General features: G+C 38.9%; 2 protein-coding genes across 2 annotated transcripts; one reads left to right on the top strand and one right to left on the bottom strand.

Moving 5' to 3' along the window:
• Positions 1-255: 255 nt before the first annotated feature.
• LOC104912498 (terminal uridylyltransferase 4-like) lies at positions 256-15414 on the top strand (the record flags this gene model as incomplete). Its single annotated transcript, XM_019618761.2, has 14 exons — positions 256-375; positions 835-948; positions 1999-2076; positions 2320-2497; positions 2836-2883; positions 2982-3064; positions 4229-4344; positions 5991-6151; positions 7075-7172; positions 8346-8871; positions 11511-11684; positions 12658-12745; positions 13670-13741; positions 15387-15414. Coding segments are annotated over 13 exons (1821 nt in total), but the record flags the coding sequence as incomplete, so codon positions are not given.
• PRPF38A (pre-mRNA processing factor 38A) lies at positions 14478-18724 on the bottom strand. The gene is made up of 10 exons (XM_010716119.3): positions 18528-18724; positions 18301-18460; positions 17668-17789; positions 17104-17189; positions 16819-16929; positions 16145-16257; positions 15621-15647; positions 15446-15543; positions 15045-15093; positions 14478-14794 (listed from the first exon to the last, which is right to left on the bottom strand). Exons 1-10 carry the CDS (start codon positions 18655-18657, stop codon positions 14752-14754), a joined length of 939 nt encoding a protein of 312 aa, XP_010714421.1. The 5' UTR covers positions 18658-18724; the 3' UTR covers positions 14478-14751.
• Positions 18725-26896: the final 8172 nt, after the last annotated feature.

The following is a 26896-nucleotide window of genomic DNA, read 5'->3' as shown; positions in this document are numbered from 1 at the left end:
TTCTTTCTCATTTAAATAATGTCTTTACCCTAAGCCCAACCCAAGTAGCTGTATAATTTGATGGCACAGCAGCAGCATGGTATGCAGAACATCTTTGTGAATGCTCCTGAATTCTTCTGTCCTGATTTCGTATTTCAGATTTGTGACAGAAAAGCGTGAATGTTAGGGAATAGCTGTGTGAGTTTTTAGTCCTCCAGTTGTATTATGCATTTCCTGTACTTGAACTGCAGACTGTACTATAAGAGACCATAAATTAGATTGAAACACTTGTTTAATTTTTTTCAGGCCCAACATAATACAAGAATGCTGGCTACGTATGCAGCTATTGATCCTAGAGTGCAATATCTGGGTTATACAATGAAAGTTTTTGCAAAGGTAATATGCAAAGAAAATACTTATTTGTACAGCATGATGTTTTCTGATACAGCCACGGAGTTTACCTTTTGCTTAACACCAACAAGAAAGGAGATAGCAGAATGCTATTAATATGAAGAAACACTCTTAAGCTGACTGTGGTCCATCTGATTGTGTCTGTCTGAATCAAGTTCTAATGGGATTTTTCAGCTTTGGCACATTATAAACAAACAAAAAAAATTGCTTATTAACAAGTTTTCTGGTTTTATGTTAGGCAAAAATGGATTCTGAGTTTTCCAGATGATACTTGATTTTGAAGATGTTTATTTTTCATACTTTGTAAACCTGTTTTTATTTAAGAGATGACTGCGTTCTCTGTTAGTGGTGGAGTTTTGTTTGCTAACTGGCATCGTTATCGTTAGTAGTCTTGAATAATTGAATGTAAACTCAGTATTTTGTTTAAAATGTATTTTTTTTCAGCGCTGCGACATTGGTGATGCATCCCGTGGTAGCCTGTCTTCATATGCCTATATTCTTATGGTTTTGTACTTTCTACAACAGAGAAATCCACCAGTTATTCCAGTTCTTCAGGAGGTATGTTTATGTAAGTAAAAAAAAAAAAAAGAGGCTGCAAAAATTCATGTATGAGAAATCTGTGTACTTAGACTCAGAAGGATGAATGAAGCACAGAGCCTTTCCTCATTAATAGGTTCTTAACTCCCACTTTGTTTTAGTGGGTAAAACTGAAAAAGAAAATTACAAAAAAATTGAGTATCTGTTGGCCTTAAACTTTGCTGTTATGTTTACTTTGAGATTTTGGCATTATGATACCTATATGCTGAGCAGGGTTTAAAAAAAGAAAAAGCAAGTGGAATGGAAGGAAGGGAATGGTAATTGAGGTTGTGCCAGATGCTCATAGGATGTAACACCAGCTCTTCTATCAATTATTGTAAGAAACGTTTTTTTAAGACTCAGTTTCTTATCTGTAGGAGAGAATTTATTTTCCAATTTCATAAGGTGTGGGAGAATAACCATTGATTTGGTACAACTTCCAAGATATTGTTTTACGTGTGCCAGGAAACTTTATTAAGACTATAACATTCTGTACCTTTGCATGGGCTGGGGGAATATAGCTGATTAACTGCCTCTTCCTGGAAATACTCTGTCACTGTAAAGAGCTTATGAAAGTTACCCCTTGTCTGCATGCATGAGGAAAATTGGCTTTAAGATAGCAGCTGAGACTCTGACTTTCTTGGTGATATTTTAGTAGCGATTGAGAATTGTTATTTTATTGCTATCCCTGAGAGTATATTAAAATAAAAACGGAATTTCCCCTTTGACTTTGCTTAAGTCTCCTTAGAGATTTTGTGGGCAAGAGGGATGTTGGAATCTCAGTGATGTAATTCAGTTATGTTTTCTTATTTATAAGGAACAAGTGAAAATAAAATATCCATGTACTTTGCAAAAGGCATAGCAATAATGCAAAATGACTTTCAAGCATTTTACCAGTGGGAAATTCTGCCAGTGTGTAAAATAATAGCTAAAATTGAAAGATTTCTACTTTTGTGCTGTTCTTAACAACTGCAGATATATTTATGGTGACGTTTAAATTACAGTGGTAACTGTTGCTCTCTGTTTTGGCAGATATTTGATGGAAAACAGATTCCACAGAGAATGGTAGATGGATGGAATGCCTTTTTCTTTGATGACATGGAAGAGCTGGTAATATTCTAATTTCAAAAGAGTCACTAAACCTTAGGGCTCATTTTTATGAGAAAATGACTTATTTATAACAGTGTCATACACAAAGGAGAACTTCCATATCCATGTGATTACAACTTCGCACTTCAATCTTGCTTTGCTGAAATGTGTGTCTACTTCTTTATGTAAATGTATAAAATATATACATAAAGATAAATAATAAAGGTAGCCCTGAGTTGCCCTAATGTCTTCAATTGCATGTAGAAGAAGCGTCTGCCTTCTCTTGGAAAGAACACTGAATCCCTTGGAGAACTTTGGCTGGGGTTGCTGCGATTTTACACTGAAGAATTTGACTTCAAGGAATATGTGATCAGCATCCGACAGAAGAAGCTGTTAACTACATTTGAGAAACAGTGGACATCGAAATGTATTGCTATTGAAGGTACTTGCACACTTAAGTGTGATGAGTGCTGTTGCTTCAGGATCTGTTCTCATAGTTGCACAGGATTTTTACGTAAACAAACTACCATGTTTAAAAAAACCTATTGTTTGCAAGTCCTACACCTTACAAAGTGAGATTAGACTCCTAATTTGTAGTATACCTCTGGAAAGTTGTTAATTTATTATATTTGGTCCTGTTTTTGCAGTCGTGAGCATCGCTTTGATATCTACTGCTATGTGCTCCATGAGTTCATTTGAAATTGAATTCTCTGTATTAGAATTTATGTTGCTGCATGTGGTTTCCAACTTTGCTTTGTTTTTTCCCCCATCTTTACACAGATCCTTTTGACTTGAATCATAATCTTGGTGCTGGAGTCTCTAGGAAAAGTAAGCTGTCAATGTTTACTTAATAATTAATGTTCACTGTTTTCTGAAGTGTTGTGCATTTTCTGTTGTTTTCTAATAATTTTGTCTTTCTTCATTAGTGACCAATTTCATAATGAAGGCATTTATCAATGGAAGGAAATTATTTGGTACCCCATTCTACCCAACTGTTGGAAGGGAAGCTGTAAGTTTTCAAAATTTTAGTTTGGTTTTTAAAAACTTTTCATAATATTGCTGAAGACTGCAAAATCAGCTTTAAAGCCCAGGAACACCTTCAAAGCAAAAAAAACAGATTTGCAAGACATTAAAAGTGTGTGATTTTACTTATTTTTTCTAGTGGGTGGGAAAAGAAAGAGCTGTCCCTTAAGGAGGGTGATCAACTGTTTGTTAGCAGCTGATCTTCAAAATTTGTATTCTGAGTCTCTGTTGGGAGCATGTTCATATGACATGCTATGAAGAATGTACTCCTCTCTGGTACAGGCTCCAGTCATCTGTGTGTAATAGAGAACTATTTTTGTGTATAAGTAAATCATCTGGAATGAACATTATTAAAATCTGCTTATTAAGGTGCTTTCTAACACAATTTAGGACTGTTATCACAAATGAATGTGAATTGGGTTTGTGTTCCCATGTGATTTTTAAAATCTTACACATTTTAAAAAAACAAACAGGTTTTTCCTGGAAAACCTATTAGAATGTGAGCTGGCATCTTAGAGAGGCAGGAAGGCTGATCTGTTGTTATTTCCCTGCATCCTTATCTCTCTGGTATTTTATTTTATTTTTTTTGCTTTCTCTGTCTGCAGTTTTCGTGAATTTGTAATATGGGTTCTTTGGTGCGGTTACTGTGTTCTGTTTTGTGCTGTACCTAATAAAATATGATCTGTTTTTCTTGGGGCATTTGAGTACTGTTGTGGTACAAATAATAAGAATGCTTCATTAATTTCCCACCTGAACTTTGTTCAGTCTAGCGGGAATTAATCACAATATCTGGGACAGAACATAGACTCCTTTAGAAAGCGTACAAGCAGTGACTCAGATACCAAAATGTATTGCATGCAAAAAATTGCCTTTATGCTGTAAGGAACCCTGGGGAAGGTGTAAGGTAGGTAGAAAGTGTGAGCCTGGATGGGCGGTTCTGGAAATTTGGCCTCAGGCCTTGGGACAAACCCTTTTCTAGCTATGACTGCTCCACTCCTCTGAAAAAGCTGCTGTTATCCAGGGGAAGATATTGTCTAAGGGGCAATAAAATTTAGGGAACTAAAGATAAGGCAGGTCTATTTTTTTGTTGTTTTTCAGTCTTTTTTAATGAGTGGTTTATACATTGTATCTGTCTGATGTATTTTGATAGGAATACTTTTTTGACTCAAAAGTACTGACGGATGGAGAATTGGCGCCCAATGACAGATGTTGTCGTGTCTGTGGAAAAATTGGTCACTACATGAAAGACTGTCCAAAGAGGAGGAGGTAAGCTAACTTCTTAAAAGTTACAGTCTTTGAGATTAAACCATGTGAGAGTTGGAGATTTGCAATTTAAATAGAAATGAAGAAAATGCTCTTAATTGCATAGAAAATCAGAGCTTCATATCTGACCCTGATCTAACCTTCCAATTTTTGTTTTTCTTAAGCTATTTATCATCATCCCTTCAAGTTTTAAAAGTGTTCACTCAAGCACACACATGGTAAAATCAGTCCATATGTTAACATTTTTGCTTTGTGATCTACTTTAAATATGTTTACCTTAAAATTTAAATCACTCAGTTACCCTTTATAGTGAAAACTTTCAGTTTGGACCATATTACCTGATTGTACAATTTGTGATATATTAAAATGGATTTCCTATACTGGTGATGTTTGGGAGGCAGTATTGAATTCAAATTGTTCTATATAGTAACATACCTTTGTAAGCCAGCTAAAATCTTATTAAAATCTAGATGCATATTATATCATACTAGTATAGCCACTTAATGATCACACATCTGTACATCAATTGCAATTATGTCATTTGTTCCAAAACTCTTGGAGAAAAGAATTCCTATTACATGGTAGGTCGGTGTCTCCAAAGAAAGTTCATCAAGGATTGACAAATAATTTACACTCTTTGCATTTTTACATCTTTACTTTTTCCATGAGCCATCCAGTGTAGGTTATCTGACTCCTCCTACAACCTGCAGAAGCCCTTAGAAGTCAGTGTTTTATTGTTACAGACCGAGTCTGGGCTTTTTCATTTAGTCCTTTTGTTCAATTGTGTATTCTATAATTCTGCCAAAGATTCTGTTTCTTTTCTTGCTACTAAGTCCTTTACTAATTACAGCCATTTATTTAGTCTGCAGACTTCAAGATATATGAAACTGGACTGGGTCCCCTAAGTCACAGGTTGACCATTTCTTTCAGCGACTCTCAGTAATACATTCCTCACAAACATGAGCACGTTGAATTGCATCACCTCTTTTCTTCTATCTACCTCAGGAGGAGTTGTGATCTGTTCTTCTCAGAAACTGCTGCTACAGTGCAGCCACTTGGAATCTCTCATGAATAGTACATACAGCTCACAAAATAATACTCAATGCTAGAGACATCATGTGGAAGAAGACTTGTCTCTTGTCTTGATTCCTGATCGCTAATAATTCTCCAGTGTTTTTGCATTAGTTCTGAGTATTTGAAAGAGCTTCAGTGCTCTCTTTCACATCCTGTCTAGGTTCAGGGTGCTAATACACTCTTATAAATAAATACTCCATGTCCAGTCAGAAGGAGCCTTTATCTACAAAATATAGTTAACTTGTTTTTCCAGTATCCTGACTCAGTTGGATTGTTGCATAAAATTAATTCCCAAACTAGTTGGCAGGCTAAGTCTGCTTAAGTGTGGGTATAGTTCTGGACCAGTAGTCAGGTAGCTTCTGGGTGATACTGGAGAGTTTCTGAATTGGTTAAGTTTGTACAAACAGGTTATTGACCAGATTAGATTCTGAAAGTTCCTTTTCTGGTATTCCTAAATTATTTATATGCTGGTACAGCTGTTGGTTATGTAACCATTTCCTTTGCATATACCAATGTAAGAACAGTTTTTTTCTCTGTGGTTTTTGTACTTGTGCTCATAAAAACTTGCCATTTAGGTTAAAGAAAAAAGAGAATGAGAAAGATGATGAAAAAGAAGTGAAAGAAGATGATAGAGAAACAAGAGAGAAGAGGTGTTTCATCTGTGGAGACGTGGGTCACGTTAGAAGAGATTGTCCTGAATTCAAACAAGCCCGTCAGAGAAATAATAGTGTGCCAAGTAAGTAAAGCTGCTGTGTTCTTAATATCATTTTAAAGTCCTGAGATCCATTCTTTCTAGCTTTTTATGCAGACTTAGTAATTATCTTCAAAATTTTTGTAGTGATTGCAAAAAAAAAAAAAACCCTTTTAGTCTAAGTGTTGATTTTTCTGCAAGGGCAGTAGAATCTATTGAAATTCAGGCTTTGCATGGTGGTTAAAAAAAAAGGTACTTAGCAGTAAGTATAGTGTACTTCAGTGCCTTGCATTTATTTGTCTTCCACTCAAACTGCGTGCGTTTAGTATGGTAATCAAATTAATAATTGAATGCATTTCTTCTTCCAAGTGTTTGTTAAATGTTAGCTAACCCTCCATCATGTGTGAGAGGTAAGTAAGTGTATTTTCACAAAAAATCAGTGATTTTAAGTAACTCTCTGAAAGCATGTAAATACATTAGGAAGCTGTTGTATCGCTGTTATATAATCTAATTGCAAACCCATTTAAATTAGGCTCTTACAGGTCTACACTACTTGAGAAAGTAAGGAAAGAGATGATAAATGAACTTTAGAGAGAACCTTGCTGTTTTCTGTATTCCATTATCCCTTTTTTTTCCCCTCTTTGCCCAAAAAGTTTTTGCTGTTGCTAATGCCATTTGAAATCCTACAGCTCACAGCAATTGTGTGGAAACCTCTGTAAAGTAGCCTTTCTTACCTGTTCATACTAGGACTTGTATTGCACAGAATTAAATGTTGGCTTTAGCTGTTGTAAATATTACTATCAGCGGTTACCAATAGATGGAAGGCTTTCCACTTAAAGGCAGAAGTTAAAGTGATTTACCTACGCTGCGTCACACATTGCTTACAGTGTCACTGATTCCTGGTTGTGTTCATTATTCTGTAACCCATAACCTTGTGCTTTTTATTTAATTTTTTGTTCTTTGATTAGGCAGCCAGTTGGTCCGAAGCATGGTAAATTCACAGCTAGTGGCTGTAAGCCAGCAGCAAGTGGAAGGACCCTTGCGCACTAGACAGTCCTCAGAATGTGTAAGTTCCAATTGCTACAGTATCAAAATATGTAGCTTTAGCAAACCAGGGGTCTTGGGCTGCGCTAGGAATAGGTTTGACCAGACTTGTTTAGCAGATCCTGGATTTCTGAATAACAACATTGCACTCTACCTAGCCAGGTAATACATCTGTGATTTGTAATGCAGTGTCTCTTTGAGATTGTTCATTATATTTCAGTATGGAAACCGTATAGTTCTTAAAGGTCAACTTCAGTATCTGTCAAATACAGGTTAGGGTGTCTTGTGAAATCTTGTGCTTAGTTATTTCTGGCAATATTCTGGAGTAACTAAGGGAGATAAAACTCAGCTTATCGTTAACGTACGTGGATTTGTTACTACAAATTTTCTTTGGTTTAAGAGGGGACTGCAAGAAACAGACAGGAAGCATGGTAAATCATGCTTTAGTTCCGATGTGATAACAGGAGAGTCTGTCAGCAAGAACTAGAAGAACAAACAGAACAGTGGGGTTCTCTAGAGCACGTTACCCAGGATTGTGACCAGATGGCTTTTGAATATCTCCAGGGAGAGATTTCACAGTCTCACTGGGCAACCAGTGCTCAGTCACTGTCACAGTATAGAAATTTTTCCTCTTGTTCAGACAGAAATAAAAAATAAGTTTTTACAGCAAATGCTGCAGTACTGTCTGTTTCTATGCCTTCAGTAATGACCTGATATCAGCATATGGAGGATCTAGAAAGTTCAATTTCTTGTTTAATACATTAAATAACAAATAAATAGTAAGAGCTTATTTTGTAATCACAGTATCTGTGGCAATAAGAACTACTCTAGAAATAAGCTAAGTCTTTAATGAGATTCTGGGCTATAAATAAGCAGGATGGGAAAGACTGATTAAAAATGAGAAACAGATGTGTAAAAAGTCTAATGAAGAGCTTGTGGTTAATATTTGCTCAGAATCATGTTTTTGCTGGGATGGGCCACGTTAGCAGGCTAAATCATCTGCTGGGGAAAACAAAAGTCAGTTGAACTGCACTGGTTTAAACCAGCAGGAACTTGGGCTTAGTAGTTGGGATATTGCTGGGGAGCGCTCTGCATTTTTTTAACGAATAGACTAATGCATTGTGTACTTATTAAAGAAAACACTATTAAATTGCTAGTGGACTAATCAGAAACACATACTTTTTTTTCCCTCCAGTCTGATTCGCATCAGTCATCTTATTCTCCACAACCTCAACAATTTACACAGAATTCCTCTCAGCCAGCCTCCATTAACCAGACTCAGCCACAACCAATATCCCAGTCTAAGCACGTTCCACAACCACAGCAGGGTGCACAGCCACCCCATCAGGTCCAGCTGTCTTTGTTTAACTTTCCCCAATCTCCCCCAGGTCAGTATTCTACCTTGCATAACCTGGGACTACTTCAGATGCACCATCACCACCAAATTCAGCTTCCCAACACTTCGTGGCCTATTCATGGGCCTGTTATTCACTCTGCACCGGGTAACCCTCCTCATTCTACAAATGTTCCATTTTCTATGAGATCTGGCAGCAGCGGCACCACAAATAACCAGAGCAGTGTAAGCTTGAACGATCCCAGTATCATCTTTGCACAGCCTGCTGCCAGGCCCATGGGAATCCCCAGCACTTCTCATGAGGGACACTGGCACAGTCCTGTGACTCCAAACTCACTGGTGAACAATGGCACTGTGGGGAATTCAGGTAATTCTTCTCTGTTGTATCAAACCTCTCACACTTTGTGTACAAATGTTAAATGTTACAGAAACAGCTAACTCTTCCAATTTGTTTTGCATTAAAAATACAGTGCGTAAGAAACCAAGTTATTACCTTCATTGTCTTAATGTTTTTGTAGGAAAAAATTATGCAGCTTGGATCTTTGTTGACTTTTAGTCGTTGATCCTATTTGCCATTAATGGCTGTGCAACACATGAGAAAACATGCATTCAACTGAGAAATGTTCTAATAATTGTTTGAGTCTAAAGTATATTTCTGTGAACACGCTTACAAAAGCAGTTTCTGTTTATGATGCTGTAGATGCTGTATAGATTATTAGATGAATGCTGAGACTGCAACTATGAATTTGAGAGACTGGCAGAATTACGGTTGTGCAGACACATTGTCCTCTTGTATCTGTATGCAATATAGGTATAATGACATGGTTTTTATACAGTCTTTTCTCCTATAGTCTATTCTGCTTCATTTAACTCCTTTAGTATTGACCTTATTTTCTGAGAATACATCATAAATGTTTTACCTGCAACAATTGTGCAACAGCCTTTTGCCTCATACCAAAGCCAAGTACATCTGTGTGTTTGAGGCTGAGAAAAATAGCACGTAGTAGTCAGAGCCCATACAGTTTTTTAAGCAACGTAAAAAATGGCAGCCCCTGAACTTGCATGTAATGGTCTTTTGACTTAAGTGTGTAACTCTTCCAATAATTAAATATATATATCTTCATAATGCAACATGATGAGGCAGTTGTTCATCACAAGGAGTGGAAATTGGGTATCTCTTGCACAGTTTTTCTCTGTACTAACAAAATAATTGACAGCAACAGTAGGTTTTCATCTGAGTCAACAGTGTTGGCTGAGTATACTCCACCAGTGAGTTTTTAATGCATTTGTTGAGGTGCAGGGGTTGCATGGTTTTGTATTTAAAGCTTTGTGGGGAAGATATTCTTGAGGATACAGGGGCTGCTACAAACGTGCTGAATTTTCAGTGTGCTTTGTCCCTCAGTCTCCATCATTTCTGATCATAATTATTTGTCCAGGCTCATCTGCCCTCTCCTCCATGCCCAGCCAGCCCTGACTTATCCTCAATCACCTTCTTCCAATCTGACTCTTCTCACCTGAGTAGCTTGTCTTCTTGCAGGCTATCTGCTGAATCCTAGTTTCTCCTTCATTCTCCTTCCTCAAGTAGTCCCATTTTTCATCATGTAGTCCAGTCAGTCTCTGTCTTCAGTCTGTTTCCTTCTGCTCTGTTTCATTATGTTGGTGGCCCTTCCTGAGCAAGGGGTTGGGGCTGGGTGATCCTTTTGAGGTCCCTTCCATCCCAAGCTGTTCTGTGATTCTGTGATTATATTTGCTTCTACTGTCATCTTGCCTTCACAGTTGTTATCCCAGGTTTCTTGTGCAGTCTCAGTATTTTTTCCCCCTCAAACTATTTTCAAACTTACTGCACACCTTTTCCTAGTTTTCAGTCTTGGACTTTTTCCTTTCTGTATTTTAATCAGCTTTGTTTCCTTTATGGCTTAGATGGTATTTTAGGTGATGTCACTGGATAGGTCCATAGTAAAAATGAGCTGCCTGGTTTGGAGCCTACTTTATACTTGCATGGGACAACTTGGGAAGACTAAGTGGAAAACTTTGTCTTGACTTGCATGAACTCGAGTTAGAAGGAACAGATATGCTTTCTTTCCAGTAGACAATCTGATCAGAAGTAGGATCATTAGAAGTTTTCAGACAGATAACTTTTTTTGTGCCTGCTCCAAAGCCGTGCTTCATTACTATTTTTAAACCTGTAGCTTACTTCTGTTTAATGAAAGTCTATCTAAAAGTTTTATGACTGAGCTGAAGGGGAGCTGACATACTGAGAAAACGCGTTACTTGAATGTATTTATTTATTTTTAAATGTACATTGTCTACATTTTTAAATTAGCGGGCACTGTTGTGTCTTAAAAAACTGGAAGCTACGGGCAAAAAGAGCAGAAGTAATACAGCATTTTGCATAAGCTGTTGTGTGCCATGCCTCCTTGGATGCTTGATTTCTCATGCTTAATTCAGCAGTAATTTGTGAATGGAATAGCTCATAATTTGCGTACTTATTTCAAAAGTTTTTAATCTTTCTCTCTAGAAATCAATTTTAAATTGGTCGCTTGACCAACTATGTATTGAGTTTCTTAAATATAGAAGCATTAGTGGATTTCCAGTGTTTTTGAGAGTTCTTTCTTGCAGGACAATACTTTTCATGTCTCATGTTAGCAATAGTGAAGATCTGTGTGGGCTCAGATGTTAGTGAAGTTGTTCGGAACTTGTATTTCTCATCATGAGAATGACGTAAAGCCTAATTTATTTTTTTGTGGAATTGTGGAATTGTAGGTCTTGATTCTAAGTACTGATTCATCATATGTCTTCCCCACCAATCAATTCTATGATAGTGAATAATGAAGTAATTTAGGTGGTAATTTTTATTGATGTACTCTCAAAAAATAAAATGGTAGCACATCGGACTAGACACGTTAACTGCCCTGCAAACTGTTATTTGAGATGTAAATTGTATTTGTGACTTCTGTTTAATTATTTCAACTTGCAATGTGCTTTTCCCTTTCAATTGAAAAATAGATCAGGGTTTCCAAGGACAGTTTGGTAAAATGAACCCTCCTTCTGTCCCTTGGGACCATGGGACCCCTACCCATTTTCCTCTCCTCCGAGGAGCGTGGCCTTACAATATGCCTCAGAACTACATGCAGCAGGGAAATGCCAGCTATCCACCGAACAAACCTTTCTACCCTCAAGGTACTAGAACTAGTATGTGAATCAACAGCTCATGCAACATGTCTCTTTACTGTCTCAAAGGCTTTACAAGCCAAGGAATCATGTTTCACTTGCCTAGTCTCCCTTGAACCATAATGAATTTGAGTCAAATCCACACTTATTGGCTTCCTGTATGGATTAAAATCTTTGGGGGAGGGAAGAGGTTAAATCAAATTCTGAATTCTGCATCAGCTTGCACTCTTGCACTTCCAGCCTTTTTCCTCTACTGCTGGTCTCGCTGTAGAGCCACCTCTGCTTTGCTAGGGTTAAGATGATTTGCCCATGAGTTTGTTAAGAATTTGAAGAAAATCTTGTGCTGATTCATTTTATTTGTCTTTTGTACATTGCTTGTGGAATGCCTTACATACATGAAAGCTTACAAGACTGTAGAATAATTCAAGTTGGAAGGAGCCACTGGAGGTTATGTAGTCCAGCTGCAATCAAAGCAGTGCTGTCATCAAAGTTGTATCAGCTTCAGGACTGACTTTATCTCAACTCTTCCTAATGCTAGTGAGGTAAAGATGTTCAGCATCTTCCAGGACTGGGAAAGACAGAAAAATATCCTTGGCTCCAGTAAGAGAAAAACTATGCTCAAATTTTACTTGGAAGCTGCAATACCTGTGTTGCTGTATAAAATGAGAGATACTGGCACCAAATCTTCTCTGTTGGCTATAGTGAGGTTCCCAAGTGAGACCCTCATTTTAATATTGTGACATTATTCTTGTTGAAGAGCTAAGATTGAAGTAATAAATTCATGTATTAAACTTTGAGGGAATTTTGGACATAGCATTAAAGTAATACTGCATTGTTCCACTAAGTGGGATAGCCATACAGATAGCATTTGTGTCAATCTAGAAAATGACTTCATTTCTAAGTAAGATTAATACATTTAATATAGCCAAGCACCATTAGAAATGTTTAATTGCTGAAGTAATTGTAATCCATTTTCTTTTAGCTGGTCCACTGATGCAGAGTAACCAGCGGTTCTCGCTTCTGTCTCAAGGACACCCACACTTGAATCTGAATTACATTCAACAGAAAAAGTGAAGTTTAATGGGATTGTGGGTGGGTGGAGGGAGGGGAGGAAAAAATTCAGGTTCTGATTTAAAATCGTAATGCAACATGTTTAGATACAAGATTATTTAAGACTGTTTTTAAACTGTATCATTTGTACATAGATACGAACTATAGTTTTTACTAGTATCACAAAACGAAGTGATACAAATTTCATCTATTTTATTACCCTATTTTTAAGGGGAATTGTGTTTTGTTTTATCTTGATAAACTGTAAAGAGAGAGAATTTTTAAAATTAAGTTCTTTATTTTCTATTAGCTGTATTCATACTTCGGTTGCTTCAGACTTTATATATATTGTTCTAAAAAATAAAATTAGAAAGGGATTTCATGTGTTTAAAAATTTGTCACTTCTATTCTTTACAGAACTATGTAGTGCCAAAAAACTTTTTAAAGAAAAATAAAACTAGCAAAAAAAAAAAGATAGACTTTTTCCTTTTTCCTGATTGTATATTAAATTAGTAAAGTACAGTAACAAAAGCAACTTTGAGATATTTTAAAGGAGAAAGTTGACTTGCTTTAATGAGCCATGTTGTTCACAGGCAATATCTTGTACAATGCTTGATCTAAGTGTACACTTTGTTTTCTGTTTAAAACCATTCTAATGAGTATGAAAATTCAGAAAAAACAGGCTGTACTCTGAGACAGTTCTAAAGAAGTTAGTTTGGCATATTACCTTCTGTGGTGTCACACCCATTGGTCAGTATGAAGATATTTTGGCAGAATCCAAATTTTATGTATATAGTGTTCAAGACACAAAACCGTCAGTCTAAGGTAGAGTAGAAAATTAGTTAAATACAACTACATTCCTGTGATATTAATTATATTAAATGTACTAAGGTAAGAATTGTGATTTGAGTAAGAACTTTGAATATTCTTAATTTGAAAAACAGGGTCTTGCCGAATGCTAACTCCGTTAAGAGATGCTAGAGCTGAGCTAATGTGTCATTTTCTTCCCAGTCAAGGTAGGTCATAAGTGATCTATCTTCAAAGTAGTGGTTTACTGTTCCTAAATTTACTAAATAACAACATGTTTCAGGCAAAAAGGTGTATTTTTACTCTGCTTGCATCTTTTGACCCTGGCTAGTACTAGACTTAAGGATGATCCCTTAAAAAAGAACAAGTGCAGGCTATGTATTGGAGATTACTTAATGAAATTGGAAACTAACTTAAACCCATGCTAGATTTTTGTGGTGCTGCTTCCTTTCCTGTACAGGAGGCTTATTGACAGAGTTTAGGCTTGTAGTTCTTCAGTGTTTATGACTTAGACATATTCACACTTTAGCAATGGAACGTGGCATCTGTTAATCAAAACAAAGCTTTGAGAATAAAACCAGTTTCAATTAGAAGTCTGTACAATCAGTGAATATGTAGATGACATAGTATATTCGAGAGCTTGGCTTATGTAAATATTATACTAGAGCAGAAAAGGACACTCACCCTATCCTGGGCTCTTGTAGGAAACTCCAGTGGAGGGGATCTCCAGAAGAGATCCTTCCCCACTGCAGTCAGCTCTTAAATGGGTGTAGGAGAGGTGCAACCAGGCTCCACCCGTTCCAGCAGCACAGTTGAGTTGCCTTCACCTGTGCTCCCGTGGCTGACTCCTTGCTTACCTCAGGTGATCAATCAGAGGTTCAGGCCGTGATTCAGCAGCCCCATACAAGTCCCAGTGAAAAATTAAAAAAGAAACAGGAAAGAGCCTTTAAAGACAAAACCCTATTTTATTGCTCTTCACTGTTTTTTACAGGCCTCAAGAGAAACAATTTATAAACTACCTTCAGATTTTATAATAAGGATTAGAAAGTAAAAGCAACTTCAGCTTTCTTTTAACTAAAAAAACAAAAAAACCCCACAAAAATAACACTTGTACAAGAGGAAAAGGATTAAAAATGACTGCTAAAGCAGCCAGTGCATATTTAGCTGTCCCATAAAGCAAATAGGACAGTATTAGACTGAACTGAGTGCTGAAATTAGATTATTCATTCCCCCGACGACTCTTCTTGTGACTTTTCTTAGATCTGAAACAGAGAACAGTTATGTGTCACAGTTTTAGTAACTGTTTAAAACAAATAACATGAATTATAGCAATAAGTGGTGTTTTACACAGCCACGTGTGGATAGTGTAACTAGAAAACACTGAATGAGGTACCACATCAAATACTTCATTTACTACACAGTAAGGAGACCTTCAATCCCCAAAATTCAATGACAAGCACGAGCTCTTACAACCAAACACACATCCTTAAGAAATGTGCCATGAAATACTACCTTTCAGGTGATTTGGAATGACTTCTGTGTCTGTGACTACGATGATGCCCTGTAAGAAAAAAAAAAAAAAAAAAAAAAGTTAGTTCCATAGACCATGGAGGTCTTTTTTGTTTTGCTCTTGAAATCTGCTTCTGGTGACTAACTGTCCTAGCTAATGGGAGAACTCCAAGCTTAATCAGGCACTCAAATTAACCTCCTGCCAAGTATCTGAAAAGCGTACCCGGGCAATTTTGTGAGTATTGGAGCAGTTCTCAACACTTTCATATAATTAACCACTTTATAAGCCAGATTAAGCATGTAAACTACCTTTTGATACTATGACACTGATTTTTCTTTCAGTAGATGTCGTCTGGTTAAAAAAAAAAAAAAAAGCCAGATAAATTTAAAAACTACAGAAATACCTGGAGATTTAGATCTTGATCTGTGGCGTCTCTCCCTGGATCTGCTCCGGTGTCGTCTTGGGCTTTTGCTGCGATGCCTCTCCCGGCGTGGTGATGGACTGAGAGGAAAGAAGCTTTTAAGACAGCCATGCTACCAACATACATTTTAACATGAAGTAATAGAATAAAAGACTACCTTCTTCTCTTTGGAGAGCGGCTTCGCCTGTAATTGGGGGAAAAAAGAAGCATTAAAAATAGTAACAGAACCACCAGTTTCACTTCCTATACACTTTAGCAACTGCACCCTGCACTCTCCTATAGCCTACAGTAGCAGTTGATGGGCTTGATGCACAAGAGGCAGTACATGCTTTGGTCTGGCCCATTGAGCAGAAGGGTTAAGCGATGATTCTTTTCTGACTTCTCCAATAAGAACAGTAACTGGATTTTCTCTCAAAACTTTGGCATACATGAAAACAAGCACTTTGTTCCCCTTAGTATCTTCATTCTATTATCAGATTTAGCTAACACTGGTCAGCAAGTTCAACAGTTACTGAAGATCAAGGGAAACGAACAGTCAGATGTCAACTGTGACTGCACTGCTCCTTACTTTAGGAAGTGGAGAGATTCTGGTGCTAAATTGGCATCTTCTCCTTCATACTTCACTGCAGCCTTCTGCAGCACAACAGGTAAAAATACTGCTGAAAAGGAGCCATGTCTCACCTTCGTGGAGACCTGCTTCGGCTCCGCCTGTATCTTATAGCTGGAGATCTGCGAGGTTTGTCAAGGTCTCTGTAGCCTCTTCTGCGGTGATCAGGAGACGGAACTCGCTCCAGCTGGGAACAGTGGGGGAAAAAGGTTCTGTAAGTCCTTCATCAAGGTTTTATTTATAATCAGAATTTCTGAATGATAAATCTAAGTGAAAAAAGAGGAAATAAGTCATCCAAATCAAGCCTTTTCTTCCTCAAATATTTAATATTCATGTATGAGTGATACTGCCCAAATTTGCCAACTGGAAATTAAAATGGCTGCTTTCATACTGTTGATTCTTAAATAGCACAGCAGAATTGACTGCAATTGTCATCATAACCTTCACCATCTTTACTTTTTGGCTATGTAAAATAATAGATAAAATAATTTATCTAAAACATGTTTAAGTAGCACAAAAGAGATTCAGAGCTGTGATTTTCAGCAGGCAGGAAAGCTTGACAAACAACACTTAAGAGTTGCTTCAGGATCTAAAGCATTCTCACAGACAGCTTATGTGAAAATCCATTAAGGGAGGAGCTGATAGATGCAAACAGCTGAGATCTCTCAAATATTTCTCACAAACCCATACAGTTTGTGGCAGTTCCAGCACTAGCTTTACCTATTCCTCTGTAAAACATGTCACTAACCTTTTCATCTTCCTCTTCTTCCTCCTCGCTAGATTCTACATCATCCATATCTTCTTCCAGAGCACTAACACGAGGTTCAAGTTGCTCAGCTTCTTCCAGAACATATCGTTTCTAGGAGAAATTACAACTTTATTCTTGGCCTATATATAAGATAAGCACCAAATAGGCATCTGACACATCCTTAGGAGCGTCAGATATAAGGAGTCTTAATCATAGCTTCATGCAACGTGCCAGTAGCTGATACAACTGAATACAATGCAGTTAAGACCATTCGCTTCTCCAAACCTGCAATCGAGGCAGAATTATATCGCACACACGTTCCTCATGGAGCAGTTCATCGATAAACTCATCCACATGCATCAGTTCAAATTCTAGAGGGAAAAAAATAGCATCTTAAATACATGGTTAACACTATATAAAATGAGACACTTCAGACTTCGCTGAAGGAGCTGCACAAACAATAGCTTTAAAATTGTTGTTAATGATGAGGGAAATCTTTAGGCCTGTCTTGTAGAAAGGAGTAACTACAGCACAGCTAAGAATAGCAGATGCCCAGTGCTTAAACTCACTCCAGTAGCATGTTTCTTTGATATATATGGAACTGAATTTCAGCGTCAACAAAAAACGCGAGCACTTGGGGAAAGCAAAATAAGCAAGGCAGTTCTCATTTGTACAAGACTCACAACATGATATCACAAGGATAAGTTAGTAAAAGCGGTGTTTCAAAAAGATAGTTGTGTCCCATTTTTTAACTTATACATTATTAAATGAGAAGATTTTTCTAAAAGAAACATCTGTTAAAGAGGCCACTAATGCACTGAGAAACCATAACCACGTAAGGTTGCTTACCCCCGTTTCTGTTCTGACTTTTTATTTTTCGATAGTCGTTGTACAGTGGTTCAAGATACTTGTAGCAGTCAATAGCTGTGCCTGTCAATCTCATGTACAATGCACCAAGCATTCGGACATACCTGGAAAGTAAACCATTGCACACATCTGAACTTTCTGCATAGTCAGCAGTTTAGGTAAAGAAAAATTGTTCCCAGAATTTTATGTGAAAAACAGTACCCTACAATAAAGAGTGTCTGTATGGATTTTCTCCTTCAAATACACAAGCATGTGCATCATCCCAGTTCAGGTTGTTTATAGATGCAGAGCTGCATTATCACTCTCAGAGATTAAAGAAACACTTTAGAGAAAGTAGGTGATTATGGCTCCATTAACGCACCTCACTCCCAGTACTTCAGGCTGTGTTACTGCAGAGAACACAAGCCATAAGGGCAAGTATTTTCAGCAGCCCAGCAACAAGAGGAACAAGCCTTCGGAAAGCAAGAGTAAGGCCAGGGTTTTGCAAGAAGAGCACGTTTACAAAGGTTTGTGTACAGGAAGCTGAGTCCTGCCCTGGAGCTTCCTGGCAGTTCGGGACATTCACATTTCGACAAGCAAAAGAGCTAAAAGCAAGGAAACGTGCTACAGACTTACTTGAAGTCCTCATTTTTTATGAACTCCACAATGATGTCCTTCTCGGGCTGGATCTGCAGCATCTTCAGCGTCAAGCACAAGAAAGGCGTGGGCTTGATGTTCCCGCCATAGACGCCCCCCACGTACTTCAGCTCCATGGCCTTGTCCACCACCAGCTCGGCTGCGAGACGGACACCCGTTAGTGACGGCCTCCCCTCGAACTCCCCGCCCGACCTAGCCCGCTATACCCGTGAGACCGAAGCATTCCTCTTTCCAATACTTGGACTCGTAAATGCGGGTGCGAATGATCTTCTCCACGAGGTACTGCGGGTTGGTGCCGTGGATGCTGTGCGCGTCCTTTACCGTGCGGTTCGCCATGGCGGCCGCCCCCGGCTCCCCTCAGCACGGCGGCAAACACACTCACCCCACTTCCGCGAGGAACAGTAACAACTTCCGCTTCCTGTCTCCCCTATCCCGCCACGTTCCTTTCGGGCAGCGTGTCACTTCCGGTATCCCTTCCAGATTCAAATATGGCGGCACCGCCCGGCTACCTTCTCCCGCCCTCTCCGCTCTGTGCGCACGCGCGGCGGAGAGGGCGGGACTGCGGGTGGGCTTTGGCGCGAAATTCTATCGCGGGGGTGGTAGGAGCTCGCGGCGTGACTGTTGGAGCTGCTGCGCGTGGGGATCGCTGAGGCGCTGTGGTGAGTGGGGCCGCGGGTCCCTGAGGGGGGCGGGCGGCTGGGTTGCTCGTTCTGTGAGAACACTTGGGGGTCTCTGCGCGTTCGACCCCGTCCGGTGCCATCGCCACGCGGGCTGTCTGGCGGCAGGAAAGCACCATGGGTTCGGCGGCTCTGAGGCCAAAAAAGGAAGAGGGAGGGGAGATAAAACGTGCGCGACTGTTTCACCCACCGCATCTGTGGGAGATGGGCGAAAACCAGCGAGGAGAAACGCTCAAACGGCCCTCGGTGTGCGCGGACGTTGTCGGGGAAAAGGGGGCCCTCAGGGCGGCTTTAATCCAGGGGGTTTAACGCGAGCGGTGGGCGGGGGCTGAGGTTGGGAGCTGGGGCTGTGTCTTAACCTGCACCCCTTGGGGGAATCGGCATCTGACGGCCATTCCTGCGGTCTGGAAATCCTGAGTGTTGACCCCTCTTATTTTTAAGCTGTAAGCAACAATTGCTTATTTATGTGCTTTTTCTTTTCCTCAGGAATCATGGACACCCGTCAGCAGAGCAAAATCATTTACTCCTGGTACGGAAAGCCCATGAGCTCAGACAGGAAGCTGAGGACTCTGCAGTACAAGTAAAAAACGTTTATTTCTGTTTTTCTCAGGGAGACGTAAGCAGTGACACTTGCTTTGCCTTTTTGACATCGCTTAGGTTAATTTGGCTCTGAGAATATTACTAAATAGCAGTAGTTTGTATGTGTACCACAAAAAGCGTTGTCATAAAGCTCTTGAAATGTAAATTGTATGTTTGAGCAAAAGCATTTAAGTATGTCTGTGAGTAAGTGTTAACTGCCTATTCAAAATACAAGTGAAGGTTTTTAATTGGAAAGCCTGACTTTAGGCTTTAAGTGGCTTTAAGATGGGCAGGAAGTCAAATTTGATAACAAGTGAATTGTAAAGTATGCTGAACTGTCTGTGTCATTTTTTAGAGGAATTCTTATCAAATCAGAGAGAAGCAAAACAGAAAGATGTATACAGCTTGGTGACTTTGTTCTAATAGAAGGGGAGAACGCAGATCAACCTTTTGTGGCACAACTCCTGGATTTGTATGAAGATGGTAAGATTAAAAAAAAGCTCATGTCCTATGTGAGGAATCTTAAAATGCTTCCTAGATAATTATATCGTGGGGATGTGGTTAGCATTAATGCTCTATTGCAGCTCTGACTTATTACAGAAACTGGACTGCGCTGATCACTGCATCTGTGTGCACGTTTTCCCTAAATATTTGGTGCTGATTTCATCTAAATTGGATAACTAAATGCAGCTGAAAGGTTTTAAAAGGCACAATCTTTTGCTTAGTTGTTTACTTCTAAAAGAAATAGTCCTTGAGGAAGGCAATGTGAGCTCTTGCTTCATTTAGATATTGGAGAATCCCACTGGAGCAGGAGTACTGCAGCCCTGAGACTTGCATGTTGTTAGACACCAAGGATTTCAGTGTAAGATACACAGCTGAATAAATAGGCTCGTCACTTCTGTCTCTTGTAGAACTACTTATTTGTAGGTAGAGGTAGATATGAAAAGATAAGTCATGGCAGGCAAGTGGCACAAAGGCTATGTAGAGTCTGAATGAGAAACTATTCATTAGCTAAGTCTCTTTTCTTTCAACAGCTGTTGTTTCTTTTGATCTGCATTGATAATATTTTGTGGGTTTTCTCATTCAAAACAAAAATATGTGGAATGATGCATATTTGTAACGCACATTTATTGTAACATAACTGAGTATTCTTTTCATGCTGGACTGAAATTTGTCAATCTTTCTTGAAAAGGTTGTCCAAGTCTTTAACAAAGTTGTTAAAGATGTTTGGTTTTGTTTTCATTTGAAGATGAACACCTTGAAGTATGAATAGGAGCATAAAAACTGTATTATGTTCTAAATGTCTTTTAACTCTATCCACGAGGAACCTTCTCATGCCATTTATTCAGACTTTCTTCTCTGGTATTTCACAGGAGGAAATTGTTTTGAATTTCCCAGTGTGTGAGAAGGGAACAAATACGGGAGTTCTTGTGGAACTCCTGGACAAAGAGCCTGCTTGCACGAGTTGTAAGAAATAAGGCTGGCATTTTCTTAACATTTACATAGCTACATACATTTGTAAACTTACTTGTGTGCACACATGACTGACTCCCAGAGTAAAGTAGTTAAGTACTTGTTATGTGACATATCAAAATAACAGGCTCTTAGATCAGGCTTCAGTTTGACTGAACTATACGGACTACTTGAGTAGTAGTTATTTTTTAAAAGATGCACTTTAAATTTAGATTCTCAGTGACATTCCTCAGGATCAGGTGTAGCTAAAGAAGCACCAGGATGTTTAATCTTTCTCTAAATCCAAGCGACTGCTGTAGTGCCCAAAGTTTTCCCTGACTGTCCCACATCTATCAAGTGAGCACGTGGCTGTGGTATCCCTGTGGCTCACCAGAAGAGCGCAATTCCATCAAGTAACCAGCGGCACTGCTTCAGCTGTGGTGCCCTTAATGCGGTACTGCAGTAGTGATGAAAGGGAGTGCTGAGCTTTGATGTAACTAAACGTCACTCTTCTGTTGTAATTACATTGCAGTTGGTACAGAACTGTCTGTATATTTACTTGCCAGAGCTATGAGAGCTGTAACTTCTGCATCATTTGTCAGTTTCTAGTTTTGGCCTTAACTTTGTTTGATCTTGAGCTAATTTATTTCCCTCATTCATCTGGAAAATTTTTCATCCTCTTCTTCTAAATTTATAATTTTTTTCTAAATAAAAAGTTTTTCCCCTGTACTCAGCACTAGTGAGGCCGCACCTCGAGTACTCTGTCCAGTTTTAGGCTCCTCACTGCAAGAAAGACATTGAGGCCCTGGAACGTGTTCAAAGGAGGGCAACAAAGCTGGTGAGGGGTCTGGAACACAGGCCTTATGAGGAGAGGCTGAAGGAGCTGGGAATGTTCAGCCTGGAGAAGAGGAGGCTCAGGGGAGACCTCACTGCTCTCTATAACTTCCTGAAGAGAGGTTGTAGTGAGCTGGGGGTTAGCCTTTTCTCTCGTGTCATTAGTGATAGGACCAGAGGGAATGGTTTCAAGCTACAGCAGGGGAGATTCAAGCTGGACATTAGGAAGTATTACTTTTCAGAAAGGGTGGTCAGGCACTGGAATGGACTGCCCAGGGAGGTGGTGGAGTCGCCGACCCTGGGGGTGTTCAAGGAAAGACTGGATGTTGTGTTGAGGGACATGGTTTAGTGGGAGGTATTGGTAATAGGTGAACAGTTGGACTGGATGATCTTGTAGGTCTTTTCCAACCTTGGTGATTCTATGATTCTATGTGTCTTGTGCAGTATTTTAGTTGAAGTCACCAAAGTCTGGTAAGAACTATTTGTGGTACGAGAGAATTCTTAGTGTTCATTTTCTTTTCATTTGTAGGTGCTCAGCAGAAGCATGCAGTTGTGCAGTGGTTCACTCATATTACAGAGATACCTAAGAATAAGCAGAAACTGCTTAAAAGAAGAATTTCTTCCCAGGAGGTGTTTTTTGATCTAGTTTCTGGCTATGACACTGACATAGCTGTGGAGACTATCATTGAAAGTGTGCTGGTACGTACTGCAGCCTGTCTACACGCAGAAGGAAAAAAGAAACTGAAACAATTTGAAAAACAGAACAGTGCAGCTACTTTACTTCCTCCTGAACTGAACACGTAGTGTGTATTTGATTGCTAATGAAGTTGTGCAGGATGGTTGAAAACTCAGTACTCCTCCTTTCTTCCATCCCCAAATGACTTTGGTTATGGGCAGCCAGCCCATTGAGAGGATTGCATGGAAGGAAGTAATGTGATGGAGGCCTGTCATGGTTTGACAGGGCTTGTAGCGGGGTAACACTGTGCCAACCCTTTTATAGGCTGAACACACTGCCATCTCTAAGGAAGTTCCATGAGTTCCAACCGTAAGATATGTGAATAGAAAACAGTTGAATGCTAAATTAGCAGTATGCATCTGTTGGTATTTTTTTCTCCTTTTTCAGGTAATACCACTACGTATAAAGGATGAACTGCCTACTAGATTAAAAAAGGAGAAAATTTTCTGCGTGAAACAGTCTTGGGATGGGAAATGCTTTAAGGTTTTGTCCCCACACACGTTCTCTAAGCTGAATGAAGCTAACAAGAAAGGAGATGGCATCCCAAACTCTTTCAGCTCTTTTGTTCCTTCGGATATCACTTCCTCCGTGAAAAAAGAGACCAAGAAGGTTGCTTGGAGTGCCTCAAAACCAAAAAATGCTGAGATGGAAATAGAATCAAAACATTCTGCTTCCAAGTCTTCCCTTTCTAAGAAGAGACATTCACTAAGAATAGATAATGGCACCAGAAATCCAACTGCAAGAAAGAAGTTAGATTTGAACAGTATGTATATGTCATATATGTGTGTATTCTGTCCATTTGGTTGTTTTGAATGTAGTATTGTGACTCCATCTTGACCTCAGAATGTCTGCCTTATTTCTCCTTAATTTTCTGGCTAATGGTATGCAAGAAGGTTTACGTTGGCTTGGCTGAATGAACACATTTGGACCATATGCTCAAACTGAAAGCTGAGTAAAGTTAGAAGTGATAGTGCCTGATTTTTCACTTTTCTACTATGTTGTTGTATTCATAGAGGGAATGCATGCTTTCCAGTAATTCAGTTTTCTGTCCACAAAGCTTAATGCTGTTGTGTTTCATTTAAATTGCAGCTCTGAGTCATACCATGTCTTCTGAAAGTACTGACTTCTTTGAAACTTCTAACTCAAACCATCTATGTTAAAGCCTGACAAAAGCTTATTTTGCTTTTAATTCCTAGGTCCCACAAGATCTTTGAAAGGCAAACTCCTGGAACAGGATGTTTTAGAACTTTTAGATGATGTCTATGATTCTCAACTGTTAAAACCAACAGCTATTAAAAGAAAAGTGAAATTCACTGACGTTCTAAGCTCGCCACCAAAAATAACTTGTGCCGATGATAAGCTGAAGTCAGTGTTTGGTACAGCAGAGCACCAGGAGATGTTTGGTGATACACTAAGATTGTCCCCTTATAGGAAGGTTGAAGACTCTAGTGAGAAAGTGAAGAATCTTAATATGGAAGATGATGCTATAGTGTAAGTAATAGTATTTTCATAACTATTTTTATATTTGCATTGAGTTCACTGGCTTAACAGCTGAGCCTGAAGTTTAAAGGCCTTCCTCTCCATCTTTATGAGTGTGATTCAGATAAAAGTAGCTCTGTGTTCTTCACAGCTTAACTGGACATAAGGAGCTGGGTGGTCAGAGCCCTGCGGTGACCCCTCGTTCTCGTAGAACGTGTACACAGGAGACAAGCACTCGCATTGCAGAGCAAATCAGGTGAGCTTTTGCTTTCATGCTATCTTGTTCAAATCGTTTTTGACACCTTGAAGCCTCAAGAGTTTGTAGAGCTTAATAGTAAGGTGCAAATATTGTAGAGTGAGTAAAAACTGTCCTTATATTAAGAAACATTAAGCTGACTTCGTTTAATGCTCTGTCTGTTAAATAGCTACGGAAAATTAATGGCTGAAGTGGAGAATAAGTTGACTTGCTGATTATAGGCACCTTGCAGGAAAAACTGAAAATGTATCAAATGACACTTTAGTGAGCAGTCATATGTAGTTTATTAAAAAAAATAACCAAAAAACTTCTGTCATTTTTCTGATAGCTTATTAAATATGCTAGAAACAAAGGAAGAAGAGGATTTTCTGTCTAGCTCGGATGGTTCTTACTCCTCAAGTAGTGAGGAAGAAGATAGTGATGTGGGCTGTACACCAGAGAAGAAAACTAAATCAAGCAGAATGTTCAGCACCCCAAAATCTTCAAGGAAGCCTTCAGTTCACACTCCTGCCAAGACTCCAAGGAAAACAGTAAGGTTCCTTATAGCTGCTGACACTTTAAAAAGTTTTTTATTGTTTCTAAGCTTTTTTTTTTTTAATGCTCAATGCCTGTATGAGGAAGTTAAGTATCTGAGCCCCTATGCTTTAGATGAAACATTTGTATGATCTTCAGTATGACTAAATTATGAAAATGTAGTACTTGCTTATCCTCAATGTTACAACAGTGTTGATCAGAAAACTCTCCAGCCTAAATAAAGGACATGTTGGATTAGGCTGGAGCTGACCAGTAACTGCTGAATGTGTTGGGTTGGTTGGTTTGTTTGTTTGTTATGTGGCTGTAATATCTTGGCTTACTTTGAGGAAGGACATGGGAGAGAATTAGGAAGGGAGGAAGAGCATTAGCATGTCCTAAATCTGTAGTTCTTAAGCTGTGGATTCAGGACATCTACTAGTGATACGTAAGTGAAAGTCTTATGTGAATCATTGGGCAGCTTAAGAAAAGAAGAGTCTCTAGGGGATAATTAGTTGTTTTTTTTTTTTTTAAGATGATTTGAGGAAACCGTTTGAAACACCTGAATGGTGCTGCGTTTCTCAACCACTATTCTCAAGAAAAAAAATAAGCTCCATGCTGGTTCAGAGGAAGGCAAGAGATAATGAAATGATGGATTTGTTTCTACATGGGGAAACTATTGAAAGCAGTACATGAATTGTGAATCTTAAAATGAGACAATGTGGGAGGAGGTAGGGTAGGTGTGTGAAGTCACAAGTGGCCGAAGAGTGGAGCAGAAACTGTTTTTCTCTCCCAGTATAATCTACAGGCTCTCAAATAAACCTGGTAGGAATTATGATTAAACTGAAAGCAATTAGTCAATTTATTCAATGAGTAGTTAGACTTGTGCAGTTCTTGGGCAAACAGTATTTTTACTGTACAAATATTATGTGGGTTCAGTGAATGACTTAAGTACCCAAGAATGATCCACTGAGAGTTACTAAAGAAAGAGGATACAGCAAGTTAATTTAACTCCTCTGAAGTGAAAATACTTAAGGCTGTTCTTGCCCTGTTCTTTCTGTTCTCTAAGCATCCATTTATGGCCAGCATTTTTCCTTTTATTGTGCACTGCACACTGAGACACATTAGTTCTGCTGTTTCTGAATAATCTTTGGTCAATGCAATCTTCATATATTGCAGAAAGCTGTAAGTTCAGCACTGTGCTGATGGCTACCAGCACAAAAGGAATGCTGTGCAGTGTTTATGGCCATGCTAAAGACAGTGTGGCCAGCAGTTTCTCATAGTGCCACAGCCACTGGGCTTGGGATGGGGATCCTTGTGAAGTGTAACACGGAAATCCTAGCACAACTAGAGCTTGTGAGCACAATGAGGAAGAATATATAAGATACTGTGTGGCTTTTTTGTTTGGTCAATGAAATACAGATCAATAGTTTCTAGTTGTTTGCTGTTTCTTGAGAACCAGATCGCTTTGGAACACAGAGTTACAGAATATGTGCCTCCTTTCATCTTGTACTTCGTCATCTCCAGGAAGTTATGTGTAATTAATGTTTTGGAGACCTATATGAACGATCTGTTTCTGGTAGACATTCCTGTACGTAGCAAATCTGAGGTCGTAACTTTTTCTTCTCAGCCCTTACTAGGAACACCCAGGACCCCTCGGAATGCAACTCCTGAGATTCCCAGGCGCAGCCATGCAGCACAGAAACCAACCAGTGTACTGGAAGAAGCCAGATTAAGGTAATGTTCACTGAAAGCACGGAATACTAAAATAGGGTAATGTCACCTTTACCAGATTGAATAAATTCAGTGAAAATGGGTAATATTTTGACTTCAGAGGAACACTAATGAACTGACAGTAAATACTATAATTACAGGTGGTTATAGTACTACTTCTACAATTGCAAGTTATTGTAACTAGTTCTTAGTGCTAAATTCTTCAGTTAGGTATCTGTCTTTATTCTAACACTCAAAAAAAAAAAAAGAACAAAGAATCCTCTCTTGTAGATTATAATGGTACAATGAGTACCATTCTACAAGCTATCACCTCTTCTT

The sequence above is a fragment of the Meleagris gallopavo genome, chromosome 10, assembly GCF_000146605.3.
Source record: "Meleagris gallopavo isolate NT-WF06-2002-E0010 breed Aviagen turkey brand Nicholas breeding stock chromosome 10, Turkey_5.1, whole genome shotgun sequence".
Lineage (NCBI taxonomy): Eukaryota > Metazoa > Chordata > Aves > Galliformes > Phasianidae > Meleagris > Meleagris gallopavo.
The sequence above is the reverse complement of the archived record's forward strand: the minus strand, read 5'-3'. Positions and strand labels throughout refer to the sequence as shown.

What these genes read in the sequence shown, in the direction of transcription:
- PRPF38A (XM_010716119.3), bottom strand. Translation starts at nt 18,657, where the DNA reads ATGGCGAACCGCACGGTAAAGGACGCGCACAGCATCCACGGCACCAAC. An exon ending in TAATTCTGCCTCGATTGCAG is followed by an intron (nt 16,930 to 17,103) that starts GTTTGGAGAAGC and finishes AATTTCTCCTAG; the next exon opens with AAACGATATGTTCTGGAAGA. An exon ending in AAGAAGAGGAAGATGAAAAG is followed by an intron (nt 16,258 to 16,818) that starts GTTAGTGACATG and finishes CACTGTTCCCAG; the next exon opens with CTGGAGCGAGTTCCGTCTCC.